The sequence below is a fragment of the Hyalella azteca genome, unplaced genomic scaffold, assembly GCF_000764305.2.
Source record: "Hyalella azteca isolate HAZT.00-mixed unplaced genomic scaffold, Hazt_2.0.2 contig15624, whole genome shotgun sequence".
In the NCBI taxonomy this organism is placed as follows: domain Eukaryota; kingdom Metazoa; phylum Arthropoda; class Malacostraca; order Amphipoda; family Hyalellidae; genus Hyalella; species Hyalella azteca.
In genome coordinates, this window is record NW_025945467.1 from 413407 (window position 1) to 430635 (window position 17229).

At 38.9% G+C, this 17229-nt stretch overlaps 1 protein-coding gene across 1 annotated transcript; it reads right to left on the reverse strand.

The window, feature by feature from the left end:
• Nucleotides 1–64: 64 nt before the first annotated feature.
• On the reverse strand, nt 65–10715 carry LOC108683017 (coiled-coil domain-containing protein 169-like). The gene is made up of 10 exons (XM_018172291.2): nt 10352–10715; nt 5882–5976; nt 5174–5290; nt 4457–4492; nt 4183–4226; nt 3584–3682; nt 3007–3134; nt 1885–2022; nt 989–1222; nt 65–486 (listed from the first exon to the last, which is right to left on the reverse strand). Exons 1-9 carry the CDS (start codon nt 10588–10590, stop codon nt 1012–1014), a joined length of 1107 nt encoding a protein of 368 aa, XP_018027780.1. The 5' UTR covers nt 10591–10715; the 3' UTR covers nt 65–486; nt 989–1011.
• Between the last annotated feature and the right edge of the window lie 6514 nt (nt 10716–17229).

The window sequence follows — 17229 nt, forward strand, 5'->3', positions numbered from 1 at the left end:
AAAGCTAATTATTAGAAATGTATTACTCTAATTCTGTTAGTAAATTTATTTGTTTTTTAAATTATTTTACCTTCTATAGAAAATAAATTTTAAACATATGCTAGAGGCGGCTCGGCGAGAATTTAAGAGCGCTAAGATTGGAGCAGTGAGTTGCGAGTTCGAGCCTTACCTAACCGTGAAAATCTCTGGTCTACATCGACAAATTTGCTGGGTAGTTAAGAACTACATGATGTAGTGAGCTACGGGCTCGTTACCTGACTAGCTGTGAAAATACTTCGAAGGTTAAAATTGTCAATAGGCCAAACATAACCTAATATTCAACGCTAACAAAACTTTATATATACAATTACAGTAAAATATTTCATTCGAATTAGTCGCGACCATGAACGAATTCATAAAACATGAATTACCATACCATTGCCATATACCATATACTATGACATTTTTACCAGTAAGTTGAAAGAAAGGAAAAGATTTATTTAAAAATAAAATACTTAAAATAAAACTTTTTAAAAAACTACGTTTTTCTTGTGGACTAAAAAGTAGAAAATAAATTATGGCTCATATTCGAGGGGATACATTGTTGTTCCCGTATTTATCTGGGTGCGTGGCTGTAATAAAGAAAGGATCGGTAATGAAAGACATTAAAATACGATAAAAGAAGCAATGAATGAACGGCGCTAAGTGATAGTAATATTAGTTAGGCAAGCGGGTCCTGAAATTGTCTTGTATTTAAGCCAGGCTTTGCCATCACAACAGCGCGTCACCGCGGCAGCAGCGTCCACAATTTCTCGGTCGACATTTCATTTAATAAATACACCTGGAAACGTGCAACAAATTATTGATTATTGTATCGTCATCGGGAGCTGAGCTTCCCTAAAAGTTTCAGAGCGCTAGCTAGCGGGAAAGTTGGTGAAATATCGATTGCAAGATTTGATCATCACAGACAGACGGACACGAAAGCGAGCTAAGAAAAACGTGGTAAAAAACTACAACTTGCTGCTGAATTATTTACACGTCTTCAGTCTGCTCAACACCGGAACTGGATAGTTCCTGGGGCGGTGCCACTAACAACAATTCCTCAGTTGAAGGTGCGTCGAGAGGCTCCGAGGCTGTTGTAGGCTGGGCTGACTTGTGTCTGAGCCTAGCCTCGGCTGCTAGGCGCTTACGACGGCCTCGTTCGTCCAAGGAACGAGTTCTTTGTGCCCTTTGGTCAGCCTTTCTGCTCACGTTGAAACTTGTAATAATAAAGTTGTCTAAAAAACAATAAAAATTATCAAAAGTGCCAGCTCGTCTGGAAAATTTCTATGCCATTTCAAGCACTTCCCGTTTCGAGCAAATACCTCGTACATAAATAAAAATACCCACAAAGTAAGGAGCTAATATTTGCTAATACCTGAAAAAACTAACAATCTGCAATAAAATGGCGGTAATGATATTCAGACGACGTTGCTCGTTTTTGTCGATGGCTTTGGGAAAAAAATTCTAAATAAAACAAAATCTTATTTTTAGAGTCTTCAGAAACGTTCTCGCTAGGAACGACAGTTCCACGCAGCTAGGGAAGCATTTTTTTTTCTTTTAAACTTTCAATTACTGAAAATTTTTCGTATTCATCGATATTAGTCTCACACATGAATTCTATTATGCTTCCGATTGTTAGCTTGCATTGTTAATGTGCTGAATTCACGATCTTCTAACCGTCCCATCATTAATCATCAAGCACCAGTAGTGGAGAGTTGTTAACATGCAATAAAGCTACGAAAGGGAACCTTTCTTTAGAAATTTTTGGATGAAATCTATACCATAATTATACCGATTGGAAAAAGAGATTTTAAGTTATTTTATAACCATAACTTGCAACAATAGAAGCCATTATTATTCCACCTGATGCTCTCATAGGATGGCAATGCCCCAAGAGCTTCCGGGTCCAGTCTGGGTAGCGACCGCACCCCTGCCGTCTTCCTGACAGGTCCATGCCGAGGGTTGATGACGCGGTGGGCGGGTAAGAAGCCAGGCTCACCACTGTAACCAAAAGAGAACACGTCAGTATTGTTATCAGGTAAATAAACGGGTTATTAACACGTTATGTGGTGCTATGTAGTATTCAGGTCGTATTTCATCCCGGTGGTACGACCCACCGGTGGGTTGTGCCGCCCTTCACGCGTTAATTAGTGGGGACAGTCATTATGGGCGCGTGAAAGATAATACTTATTTATGTCAAAATTTTGTATTTATTATATTCATAAATTACATAGCATGAAGAATAAACAATTTGATATTCCCATTGCATAACGTGAAAAACATTTGGGTTTGAATTTCATCGTTGTATCACACGTTTCATGAATGAGTCATGAATGTGGGCCGAGAATATCTATCAACTCCTTTGACACAAGAGGCGGAAAAAGTACGGGTACGGAGGATCTATTTCCTGAGTTGTACGTATATGTAAGCGTTTAATAAAGAAATAGTCGATTCTCTAGAAGACAGCAGACAAGTCAGAATCATTCATAACTATAAAAGAACCTCTTAAACTATTTATTTGGTAAAAATTCTGTATCAGAGAAATTTTGATGTATTTTATTTAGTTAAATTCGATGTTAGATTCATAACGTCTCAACCTTAGAAACGTGCGTTAATGTTGGGCTCCAATCAAGCAGATTAGTCATTACAAAACAAACAATGAAATTGTAATTTACGCAACAATAAATTAGTTTACAATCATAAAGGATACATTGTAAATTTATTAAACTTCATCAACCATTATTTTCCTCTGTAATCTTCTCGAAGTTCTTCGGTTCATTGGACATTTGCCTATGATCAATTTTATTTTTTTCAACGTTTCGAGGCATGGTTTTCAAGTGTATTTCTAAAACAGAAAAGTCATTTCAAAAGTGTACGAACATGTCATGTTACATTACTATCGAAGGAAAGTGTTTTATTTACCCATTCTAAGAAATTAATTCTTTACCTAGAATTATAAAAATTGAAATTAAAATAAGAGCCCACTTCCACATGATGGGTGCCGACGTGCTGCTGCTGGTCGACCTCTTCCTCCACATCTCCTCGAGCGACCTGTTCACGAAGCTCAGATCCCCCGAGTACGCATCGCACAGATCCTTCAGTTGGTGATACTCCTGCACAACACGACACGTGTATCATTACGGGGCTTCTAATTAGCGTAGTATCATCGTAGCGTAGCAAGATCTTTGTGTATCATTACGGGGCTTCTAATTAGCGTAGTATCATCGTAGCGTAGCAAGATCTTTGCCATCTGGCTCATAGTCTTCGTCGCACAGCAAGAGGTTGCAGTTCTAATTTATAGTCATTTTACATTAAACTTTTGTTGCTGTTTTTTTATTTCTATATTATCTCTGCCACGGCAAGATTTTGATCTTTTTTTTCATTAACATATCGACGAATTGAAGATAATTGAACGATACGTTATCTTGCTTTGTCCTGGGCAGCTTGGAAGATTTGCCATCTCTGGACAGCTGGCAATGACGGTAAGTTCCAACTGGTATCCACGATGAGTAAGAGGTAGCTGGAAAAGATGGTGAGTAGAAGCCAGCTAATTTGAACCCACCTTTGATCGGCTATCCAGCAGCCACGTCTTGTTCCGGAATTCACTGTAGGAAATGTTCCGCTCCCGCTCCAGCTGTCGCACCATCACGGACAACTCAGCCTGCCACCCAACAACTAGTCAACATGAATTGCAGAAAAGTGGAGTGGTCGCTCCCATGGAGCTTTTACAACATTGGTCGTGCACTTATTTGAAGACAATTATATGGAGCAATTTAATCATATGTGATACATTATAATAACAACAACTGAGTGATTTTTCTGGAGGGCAAAGGAAAAGAAAACATTTGAAAACGGTCGATTGTACAGAAATATTTGGTCAAGTTTTGCGGAAAATCTGTAGATATCCTTAATAAAGATACTTAGTAAAACGAGCGTCGTGTTCGGTCGCATTCTTTCATGTTAACTTAAAATTCTTTCATGTGCATGGGAGCTCAAAAATATTCAATTGGCAATCGTTCGTGATGAGCAAGCGATCATGAAAAAAGCTTTTCAGCGTTGGGTGAAATTGAAACAAAGTTTCATTATGGGTGACATTGATTCCAGACAATTTTATGCCTGGAAACATTTTGCCTTAATTATGAAGACGAACGTTGATATTACCTCGGAATAGTGGTCGAGATCTGCGTCGTAGCTGTACTCTTGACCTGCAAATGAAATCAAATTGAAAAATAATCAAAGAGCAAATTTGGCAGAAATCGATCAACAAGATATTGGAGTGAACAAGAATTTTTTTTCTGCCTCGTAATGAACATAAACCCCTTATTTATTCCAGCTTTTGAATAAGAATGCATGATAATTCAGCCTTCTACAACATAATTCTTCTCTTCTAACTTATCTCACTGAAGACATTACAGTAATTCTCGGGGAAACTCACACAAGGTAGTCAGGTTGTAGGAAGCTCTTTGCTGAGCTGCACATATATGAAAAAAAATTATTCCCTATAACGATCGTAATATTACGGATTAATCGAAAAGCACTGGGCAAAGGGTCTGTATCGGAGGGTACTATGCCTCATAAAGGACTCACGTTTAAAGGAAAATGAAGCGTATGGGCGTATGGGCGTATGGAGTACATATATCAACCAATACATAAATTTAAATCTAAAAACTGTTATCTATAGCAAGAAATTTGTCTACGAAGTTTGAAACGAGGTTCCGATGGTAGAAGGATCTTGTTATCGATTCTTTATCGGTTCATAGACGACATGACTACAGGGATAATATCATTTACAGAAAAAGATTACTACAAAATCCAACTATTTGTTGAGAACATCTTCGATCACTTCACTAAATATTAAACTTGCAACATAGAAGTGCAGCAAATTTCGATAACATCAATAAATTCAAGCCCCAGTAAATACTCAAAGTTCAATTTTCATAAAGACTACAGTCCTCCGCAATAATAACCGCAGACCCCTTAGATTAAACCTATAGATTAGTGAATCGAAGTCAACAGGCAGCTAAATTGAAAGCCAAAACATTGGCTTATAGACCGCAAGCCACTTTCAATTAAAACCAGGGACCCTTGCCTTTCAAACTTCAGAAGAAGTACAGTGAAGTCAAAAGACCCCTGCGCAACGAAGACCTCTGACCTTGTCTGAATCTTTCCTTGGTCTTAGCGAGCTCCTGACTGTACCACTCGGTCTGCTCCTGCAGCTTCTTGTTCAGGTCGCCCTGAGCCTCGTACCGAAGCTTGAACTCCGTGTCGGCTGCAACAGTGCAAGCTTCAACCACAGGTCGCTAATAAGTTGCTGAATAACTTTAATGTTTGCTACTACTCAGCTACCGGTATTTTTGGAGTATTAGGTAAAAAATCTGTGGTCGGATCGGACCCCGATTTTTTTCTCAAACATAACAATAAAATCTTTTATTTTTCACTGATAGTTGAAACTAATGATGGTATTAAAGCTGCTTAAACAAAAATTTATGCGTTGGTATTTTGTTGGAAAAATTTTGGAACTATTGATATGTTCTTTGAATCTTACACATCTCGTGCATCGATATCAAGAAGATTGGCCATCTTTTCAATTTAAAATCTGAGCAGCCACTGACCATCAAATTAATATCCAAGAGTTGAATAGAAATGGTGGTAACCCTCAACACAAGGCAAAAATTTGTTTAATAGCTATATTATTGAAAGCCCAAAATAAACAGATGTAGCCTATCGTCCTGTACTAGAAACACCAGGCAAAATTTTTTTTAGTAGCTATATAATTAAAAGCCCATTGCAAAGTAAACAGATGTAGCCTATCGTCCTGTACTAGAAACATCAGTGTACACCTCAGCTTCACAGCCCTCACCCTCATCGGTGCTACCGCGCTGCAGAGAGTCCAGCTGCAGCTCCAGCTCAGCGACGCTCTGCTCCAGCACGCCCACGGACCACGCCACGGTGTCCCTTTACATCGCGTAACATCATTACCAGGCATGGCTAAGTTATGTACATTTTTTATACTGATTTTATCATATCTATCATATTACTTCTGATGTCACACTTAAGTTTGATTACATCGATGATATCTCGTTTCTATGCATGTAACTAGATGAAACCTTCGTTTCTTCGTATGTCTTTCAAAACAAAGTAATTTATTTTGACTATAGTAACTATTCTTTCTTCAAATTCTAATCCCAAACCCGCTATATAAGGTGGTGTCATTAACTCGAACAGATTTTTTATGTAAATTTCTGAAGCACTATACGTTTCTCCCAATAAATTAAAATCACTTTCCAAATAAAGAATGCAAACAGTGAAAATTTTTCAAATAAGATTAATAAAATGCAGATAAGTGCTGTAAACGCCGTAAGGGTTGCACATTGAGGAAATTTTTATTAATGAGTGATGCAAGCAATACAACCATTGAAGTAGGTGATGGAATGATCCCGTGTAAGGTCTGGGAATGATGTGAGAAATGTAGATCGTATAAATTATGCAAATGCTACAGGTGAAGATGTGATGTAATGGATCAAGTTAATGATGTGAACAAAGCCAATACAGCCAGTATTGCAAATAATGTGTACACGGTATCTGATGAAAATGAAGGGAAATAGGCAGTGCGATATTATGTGCAAACTAAATGAAGTGATGAATAACGCAGTAAGCAAGCAGTGCGAAATGTGGTGAATGTTGCAAGATGCAGAAATGATTTATGTGACGCAAATTTAGTGGGAAATAAATGTGAATTTCTTTATGCATTGGCTGGAAATTATATGGATACATAGGAATCTATCGAAAATACGGTGAATAAATAATGCACAGCTCGTGTAACTTCAACGATGGTCGTGAACCTCGGAAGCATTTACAATCAGTACATCTGGACAATCAAGGGAATCATCTGTAATTGATCCGCTACAAAGTCATTTAGAACAATTTTTAATTTCCACAAATTAGCGTATCATGCGTATGCAATAACATTAACTACCGCTCAGTTTTATCTGATATCATTCACGATTCTGCTTCTTATACAGATGCTCAAATTATGTCGAATCAGTCCTGTAACTGTCCGAAAATAGAAATTCCTGTAACTATCCTATGTTTCAGTACCAATGAACGACCCTGCTTATGGTGATACGCTTGAATACAAGTTAAAATTTAAATCCAGATTAGCAAATTAGATTAATAGTTTCTGAGCATCTCACCAGAATAATTTAAAATCCAATGTAAGATACGTAAGTCAAACTGTGCGCTTGTTCGATCAGAAGGAACATTTTAATATTATATGGAAATATTAAGGCAGGATTCTCCTTGTATTGGACGAGTGCACTGACGACACTAAACGACTGATGCACGCGATAGATCGAGCTGCAAAGATGAGAAACCGCCACAGTGGATGATTTCTTAGCCATAATTCCCTTACGATCAGAAATTTTTCGATGATTTTCGGTACTGATGTAACACCGGAAATATTTTCTGGAGAGTCACGTATCAGCACTGCGATGAGAGTATCAGCACTGCGATGAGAGTATCAGCACTGCGATGAGAGTATCAGCACTGCGATGAGAGTATCAGCACTGCGATGAGCGTATCAGCACTGCGATGAGAGTATCAGCACTGCGATGAGCGTATCAGCACTGCGATGAGAGTATCAGTACTACAAGAAGCACACATAATGCTGCTCTATGGTTAGCACTGGCAGTTAAAATCTAAATGTCACTTATGAAGATTTTCTCAACAATACAGCAATAAACTGTGTGCGCATTGCCTAGAAATATTCAAATCAAAGTCGCAGTGAATCATTTAACTGTTAAATTTAAAATCTGAAGCAGATTTGTTGGCAATATCGCAGTGAACACGTGAAGCAGACTTGTAAGAACTTACTTTATTCGCCTTGCACTCGAGGGGTTGGCTAGCCTGCGCTCTGCTATACTGTCCTCAATCAATGCTACAGGTCGATGAGAGCGGTCTGCGGGCAACTCAACACATAATGAACTCTCTATATCCTGAATTACTTAATTTAATTATTATAAACATCAATACTAGCAAAAAGTACTTATATACATTAGACTAGCGAGTTTGTCGCGAGAAACGAAGATAGGCAGAATTAGTACAAGCGAAGCAGAACATGATGGAGATATGGGCGTTAATATAGTCCTCGGAGCCCGCACTTATGTCGACATGAACGCCAATAATACTTTTTACTGCAAGCAAACACCTGCACAACTCACGGGTCGTCGTCGCCGAGGTTGTCCCAAACCTTCCTTATGGTGATCGCCGCAGCGCGGTGACCTGCGCTGCACTCACACGAACAAGTGAGTCAGGATTACCCACTTGTGAGATATTGCTTGTCTAAGAAGCCTCGCGTGATGGCGAGTCTTTCTCACTTAATTTTGTTCCATTACCAACATTTGCATTCTCATTATATGTCAATCTGTTGTGTGCCATCGGCCGAAGGAGTAACAATGAAAAGGAGTCAGCTTTACTAAATTGGGCATCATGCGGTTGGAACAAGAAGTAGGTCGTCCTGCATCAAAAATTTCTCATAATTCTTGTATAATTTGAGAGCCAGAGAGACCTGATGAAGCTTCACTAGCAACTCCGGCATGAGAAAGCGAGTCTAACATAATATTGCTGCCTCGGCCCGCTGCTCTGTTCACAATGAAACTTCGATCTCGCCTAATTTTTTCATTTATGTTCTAATTTTTCAATTATCTATTCAAGTCCAAGATCGGAAAACATGACGAAACATGCGCTAGGAAACAGTACGATGTCAACACGAATCAACACGAAATCGATATGAGTTCGAGCTGAAGTAAACACGGTATCAACTGTCGAAACAACATTAACATGATGGCAACACAAAGTCAACGTGACCTCAAGACAACATCAACATGATGACAACACGAAGTCGAAGTGATGACAAAACGACATCAACATGATAACAGCACATAGTCAACGTGACGTCAAAACGGCATCAACATGATGACAACACAAGATCAACGTGATGTCAAAACGACATCCACATTATCACAACACGAAATCAACGTGACGTTAAAACGACATCAACATGATGACAACGCAAAATGAACACCACATAAACTGCATCATAACGACGTCAACTCGACCTGAATGTCTTCTAGACAACAATGGCGTACAATTTTTTTCGGGGTGTGCTTAAAATGTGCGTGATTCAAAATAACATAAGCCCGTGTTGGGAGCAAAATGCACTTCTTATTCATTGGAAAATATTTAATTAGTGCTCTAGGATAAAATTCATTGTTACATCAATGTAGGTTTTGCAGTACTTGATAGATAATGAAAAATTTCGGATTTTTTTTAAAAGCAGAGTTATGAACTTCTTTTTCACTCTTTGTTAAAATTATCCCTTGAATTTTGGAGATGTATTGTCATTTAAAGATAAAACGCACCTAACTTACGGCGCATTCGGTTAAAATCCGTGCCGGAAACCATAAAAATGTAAACTGTAAATATTTATTTTGAAGTTCATAACATTCATGTCCGCTTCTGCCAAAATGCATGTAAAAATGACTGCAGAATTTTTTCAAGTCCCAGCAACAATTTTCGTGAAAAGATAAAATTATTGAACGATTCATATTTTTGATGATGATGATTACATGCAAAGAAGCACCAGGGATAGTGCAAAAATATGGAGTGGGAAAACAATGCATCTCTTTAAAAAATTTATTTTTAATAAAAAATTTGCCTAAATTTAAAGGCAATCAAAAACCTGAGTCATGCTAGTCACACGTTTTTAAAAGTTCATATCATGAGGGTTTAATACTGTGATGCAAGAGACGTCACGGGTGGCATGGCACAAAACTCATTCTTCAGGTGCAAATCATTCTTAATGTAGATTGTGGAGCATCATAAGTGTTATAAAAATAACCATTTAGTAGATGTCGACAAACCTTCGTGTATGTATCGTATCATAGTCGTTAACATATATTTCGTTTCTTGCAAGCGATTGAACATGTGTTGTTAAATGTAAGAAGACAATTGGAATTTTTCAATCCATGGAGATAAGGTAAGGGGCAGACGTTTAAATTTTATGATTCATTTTACCTGTGATACTAACACCATGAAATTCTTGCTAATGTACGAGTGTAGCAATAATTCTTATTTCTTAGCAATAATTCTTATTACATGCCTGTTGTTCAACTTATTTTAAAAGAATATTCCCGTCATTCCCAGCAATGAAATTTAGCTTCATATAGCTGCCCTAACACAATTATGATGTCAAAATCTTATGCATTTCAAATTAAAACAGGCAAACCTACAATAAAATATATTTCCTCGTGAAATGAACTGTCATACGCACCTATACTTGAGTTGCTCCTCTAGTTCCTGAGCGAGGCTGATGGCAGAAGTTTTTCCAGTAGCAGTTCTAGAGGCTGCAGTTCTAGGAGCAGCCGTTCTAGGGGCAGCCTTCCTAGGGGGCTGAGAGAGGCGTCTGGTTGCTGGTTTTGTCCCTTGTGAGGTCTTTCTTGAAGAGGCGGTCTCGCCCCCGGCAGCATGGCCCTCTGTGTTGGTGGTGCTAGTTCGTAGGTCTCCTGACATGTCTTCTCACTTCCAGAAAAGAAGGTTATAGGACAAACGAAACCGTTAAAATGAAAAATTCAAGGTCGATTCCTTCGATCCATATTCCAATAAATCTTGAGTTAGCAATTAAGGTTCCTTAAATATAATGATTCTCTGCCGATTAAAGAAACGTAATTGGATTAGAAAATCTTTAGTTAGTAATTAATCGGTCGGTTGTGAGCTCAGCACTCCAGGATTACTGATGCAGTTCGAGGTAATAAAAAATTACCCTAATGACTCGAACAGAGAGAGAGAGAGAGGGGTAGCAAGGAGCAAACTCAAACAATTTCTTTCCTGTCGAGTATATAGACAGAGAATGTAAGTCTAGTTTCTAATGTCGTAATTCAATGTAAAAAACTTATACCCAGACCACATGCGACCACTGATCAACCTCGTGCAAGTTTTTAATTCGAGAATTAGCAGTTCTGCAGTTTCGAGTCGTTCAATATTATTTTATCAGAATTAAACTTATGAGACGAATGTATCGATCCACTAACTAGTAAATTATCTCTTTGTATACCTGAATAATTTGAGTAGTTGATCGCCCAAGCTATAATGCCATTAAGTGCGCGGCCGACAGTTTATTTTTATTCAACTGTTGCGCATCACTTGACTCAAATTTCAAAATCTTTTGTATCTAGTGACTAGAATAAGCCATGTGACTAAGGCGTTATTGAACAACCTTTCCTATACAGAAACAGCCTTACCAGTATATGAATACACTTATTTTATCACGAGCGCTGAGATACTCCACTAAATATTCAGTTTTATCTAGCCCTCTCACATTCACTTAAAATATCCCGAATGAAGGTGAAATATTGGCCTTTAATATATCGTTGCAGGAGCTTTCTATAGCCGGGCAGTACGCACGTTTCACAAATAAATCACAAGTGAAACAAAGTGGATAGACTTGAGAAACTTGAGAGAAGTGAGCGACTCAATGATTGTAGAAAGAAGGAACATAAGTCCTTTCACGTTATGAGTACACACATTGATAAAAATCTCTCTTTCTCTTCCTCCCTCGAAATCAATTTTCTTATCGTAGTATCAGAATTCGATAACGAGAGACATTCGATTTACCCGAATGTATCCATGCTCTTGGTTCATCACTTGATCCAAATTCATTACTGTCTTCCTCAAGCGCAGCCCATTGTATTCCCTAATCCCACGAATAATAACTTTATGAGTAACACAATAATCATTTATACCAGTCCCCTACATGAAGGCCATGACCAGACAATAATTCTTCTCCTCGATAATTCTTGGCCCAGTTGAAGCTTGTCTCGTGCCGAGTGACATTTGCCTTGCGCCGATCTTTGTTTACCTTAAGAACTTAAGATCCCCATGTTATCGCTTGATCGCTTGTGGTCCTTACAAGTGATCACACTTTTTTACCAACAGAAAAGTTTTTTACCCACACGGTGGCGCGTTCCCGTACCTATAACACTAATTTAAAGTCCGGGTATACCTAAAAAGCACCTGGCCGGTTCTGAAACATTTAGAGCTGAGATGGAATATCAGATTACAATTCTATTAAAATATATTCTCCTTCGTCAGGTGAGCAAGTAAGCGTACTTTAATACAATTTTCGTGTAACTATTTAACTCATATTATTATTTTTTTACTTATTACTCGCCTGACCTTCACATGTAACCAAGATAAGCAGGATATCTTCTGCTGTGGTAGATTGCACGATAGAAATACCATTGCATAATCATTGTTTTCATGCGTCACCTTCAGTCTCTGCTCCTATAACATTTCACTGGTCACTTAGACATTGTTTTCGTAAACTAATACGATATTTAAAAATTAAGGTATTTGCTTATTCTCTCATTTAAAACTACAAAAATCAAAATAGAATTCTGTTTTAATTAATTAATATTCAAAATTTATCGCTCCAGATGTACGGAGTGAAATGAATTTCCAATCTCGCGCATTTTAATAGGCTCAAGACAAGGCTGGTTTAACGGTAGATCGTCGACTGATAAGTTCACCGGCCGATCATGAAAACATCAAATCTTTTCAATAGCTTGTGCAGTCATAACCTAACCTAACCTAACCGTTCAATGAAAGATCAGTTCAAGGAAATATCCGTGCACCAACTGATCACTTAGCTCCAGCTCCGTTGAATAAGCCATCATTTAAACAACACATTGTGTTAAGCACCGCCGGACGCAGTAAGCACCACCACGCGCAGTAAATACAGCCAGGAGCATTAAGCACCAACAGATGCAGTATATAAGCACCACCAGAAGCAGTATATAAGCACCACCAGGCGTAGTAAGCACCACCAGACGCAGTATATAAGCACCACGGTATAGCATATACCACGGTATATAAGCAGTATATAAGCACCACCAGGCGCAGTATATAAGCACCACGGTATAGCATATACCACGGTATATAAGCAGTATATAAGCACCACCAGGCGCAGTAAGCACCACCAGACGCAGTATATAAGCAGCACGGTATAGCATATACCACGGTATATAAGCAGTATATAAGCACCACCAGGCGCAGTAAGCACCATCAGACGCAGTATATAAGCACCACGGTATAGCATATACCACGGTATATATGCAGTATATAAGCACCACCAGACAGCGTGAGCACCACCACACGCAGTCCTGACACTCGCACTGCGTGGCGTAGCTTCGCCACTCCAGGCCCGCGGCGGGTGATCGATGACCCCAAGACTGGCTGGCTCTCACACCTGAGGATAGCGATCACTGGACATCGACGAAGATATCTGTAACTGACAATCGTCAAGAATATCGGTCACTAGCTGGACATCGACGAAGATATCTGTAACTGGCTTACGTCAAGAATATCGGTCACTAGCTGGACATCGACGATGATATCTGTAACTGACTATCGTCAAGAATATCGGTCACTAGCTGGACATCGACGAAGATATCTGTAACTGGCTTACGTCAAGAATATCGGTCACTAGCTGGACATCGACGATGATATCTGTAACTGACTATCGTCAAGAATATCGGTCAGTCGTCATATACGAGATATCCTAAGAGACGTGTTCCTGTGAATACAGTAGAATTTCTTGCTTAAGGTGTTTTAAAGTAGGAGTTAAGGTTAATCTCTGGAAATACAGGTAGCGAGATTGTCGTATTAGCGAGATTGCTGTAATCAATGCTATCTGAACACAACCTTCATAGAGAACCAAATTAGATACGAAATAGCAAACATGCTCATAACCTCATAGTAACATGAAATAATACGATAATGTTCATTACTCTTGTACCATCTTTTTCGGACAGCAGAAAACAATTATTATATCAATGAAGTAAATGTCAATACGAGATTCTCTAATTTGTGGTGCTGCTCTTTGACTTTGTCGCAGAAGTCGCTTTTTGATCAGTTTCCATAGAGCTCATGATCGGCTGTTGACTGTATTGCAGTAGCCGCCACTCGACCAGTGTGAAGGTAGTTCAGCACACTAGTTTTTAAAATAGTCGCGCAAAGCAGACAACGGATGGGTTGGATCTGGCAGACATTTCGAACGAGAGAAACAGCACCAATGATTACACTCTTCAGAGCCCTCGTGCTCCCCAATCTTGAGTACTGCTGCCAGCTTTGGGCGTCGCTCAAGGCGGGCTCGGTGCGGAAACTGGATTCAGTAAAGTGGACCTTCACGTCTAGGATCAGCGGTATGAGGGAACTGGAGCTGAATTACTGGGACAGGCAGAAACACCTGGGACTGTACTAACTGGAGAGGGGAAGAGAGAGGTAAATCATATTGAACACTTGGAAGATGATAACCGGACTGGTTCCCAACTTTGAAAGTGAGATCTCCGAAATAGTGACATTTTACTACGAAATGAGGGGGAAACCGTGCAAGATTCTCCCATTTAATAACCGAACCGCGGCCAGAGTACAGACTCTTCGTGAGAGATCACTGTCCGTGGCAGGATCGAGACTGTTTGATGCCTCACCAAAAGTGATGAGAGGACTAGGAGTGGAGTTCACCCTTGCAACATTCAAGAAACGACTGGACTTGTGGTAGAGTATAACCCCGGATTGTCCAGTTGTGAGAAACTACCCTCAGAAAGTGACAAGCAACAGTATCTTATATCAGCTGGCCCAAAGAAGGGCAAATAAACCGTACACGTTCAACGTTATACATCTGGAATCCGAGGGCGGACTTGCCTATGCTATCGACGACTTGGAGACGGAGGACGACGAAGGCGGAGTATCAGCTTGACCTTAGACTACGAAGTCCTAGACTCGTCATAAAGCAATAAGGTAGCTCAGCACACTGTATAGCAGTAGCCACCACTTGACCAGTTTAAAGTTAACTCTTCATTTCGACCGTGTCGCAGCAGGTTGAAAGTAATAAATGTGGTGCAGTTTACAAGCAATATTTTCATTGCAGACAAATTATTAATGATATTTTCAAACTGCGCATGATATACTGAACTAGTTTTTCCGTGCATAAATGGTTTACTTGGTTATAATTACTGCTCTGAAGTGCGTCTGGTTATAGAAGATTTTTTCGTTCATGGTTAGGTTTGGAACAACAGGTTAGGAGCAATATTTTTCTACTGTACAGGTTAGGAGTTCTATTTTCATGCAGCACAGGTTAAGAGCAATATTTTCTTGCGGGAAAGGTTAGGAACGATGTTTTCATGCGGGACAGATTAGGAGTAATATATTAGTACGGGACAGGCTATAAGGGAAATATTTTCAAACGGAACATGTTACCTATATTATACGGTATGATGTCTAGTTGTTATTGTGTCACCTTGAAGCCTCGTCTCGTATCATGTGTGCCACCGTCGTATCTAACGCCTGATGTGAGTTGTAGATATCGTCACAGTCTATACGGAGCTCCGGCTATTCTACCAATATATTTGAGATTTAAATCTATGATCGGTACATTTTAGAACTATTTCACACTTTTCAATGTATTTTCTTCGCCTTTTCGTGCATTTTTTCAATACTTTTCTTGAGCTTTGCCTTGCATATTCTAATCAATGCTTGTAAATGTTTCCAAATTTTCAGTGTCGTGCTCGCGATGGGCAGTAGCGCCCCCGTGACCTTTTAAAAAACTTCTCGCTTCCATTGACATTTGTTTCACGTTGTGAGAAAGTCTGGTACACACAAAATTATCTCTGCTGAGATAATCTACCAGTTGCTAATATTTTCACACAACCTTCATATGTAAATATTATTAAAATTAATAAATTATCAAAAATATTAAACATTATTATTATATTATTATCGTAAACAGACCAGGAACACTTCATATATGCCATATATGATTAGTTTAAAAGTTCGTCATGAATTTTAAAGCGAAGAAAATGTTAAGCGAATTCCTTATATCGTCAATGAAAACGTTTCGGAGACCAGCTCCATCATCGGTCCCAAAAGGTTTTCGATATACTGTACATATTTTTGAACTGATGATGTGTAATGATATTTATGACGTTTGACTGATCAGGAGTATTTTTTCAACTCGAAATGCTATTGTTTTACTTCAAAGGTCAAAGCTGATTTACAAAACTCTAGTGTTCTCGATTTAAAAAATTTTGTTATATTATTAAATACTGTTGATATTTACCACGGTATCTAGCTAAGGATTGTAGGGCGTTGAGGGAGTTTCGTGGATGGTAAGCGCCCATCCTTTAGAAGCGAGCAGTTATCTGTGAACGCGATTTGAGATTAACTGTGAATGGAATTAATTTGTTAAAGTGAGTGTTGAATTGTGTTCTCTTTCCCCCATATATTGCCTTCCGTTCCTCATTTTCTCGTTTGTCCTCTTCGCATCCCCTTGTAAGATATTCATTTAGGAGGTCCTAAAACTGATTCCATCATGTAGGGTCGGGAAGTAATGATGACTCAAAAACACACCGAATATACACCTATAGGTGCAGAGTTTTACTTTACCTATAGTCGAATTTCGCAAGCTCCAGTCTTTTGAGCACTAAAGACAATTAGCAGTTCACCACAAATCTTTTACTCTTACTACGTCGAAAAACTTCTGATTTTCTCACATGGAAGTCATCTGCGGCAGTCATTAGTTGGCACCAAAGTCATATTGCTATGTACAGATGATCAGCAGGATGAGCGTGAGTAGAACTCGATGCGCACTTCATCGTAATCTACAGTCTCACGACCCTGGCTCGTGTCATGTGCAGGCAGATCAGCATGTCCAGCTGCAGCACAAAACTCATTAATTATACTATTAAAGAATTTTTGTATCAATTGCGTTGTGTGGAATGAAGGTCTTATTATTATTAATGTGAATCATATATATTATAATTGTTACGAGTGCTTCAACAGAAGAAATTAAAAGGGAACGTGAGAGCGGTAGCAGTCCCTACAGTTAAGACTAAAATTACTTTGTCTAAGACCATCTCATGCACGCGTTTCTATTCGTGCAGCCGTACCGATAAATTGATAACACTTTGCCTAGGCCAAGGACGCTTGCTAAAAATATTTAATATCTATAGTTAACCTTGATGTCGCATCTGCTGTTGGCTTACCTCCTGTTGGGCAAGTTTTTAGCCATTGGCTGATGGTTTGCCTAAATAATGATTGTCGTGGGCGCTGAATTCATGTCTACGGTTGAGCTAATGGCTGATATTTACATATATA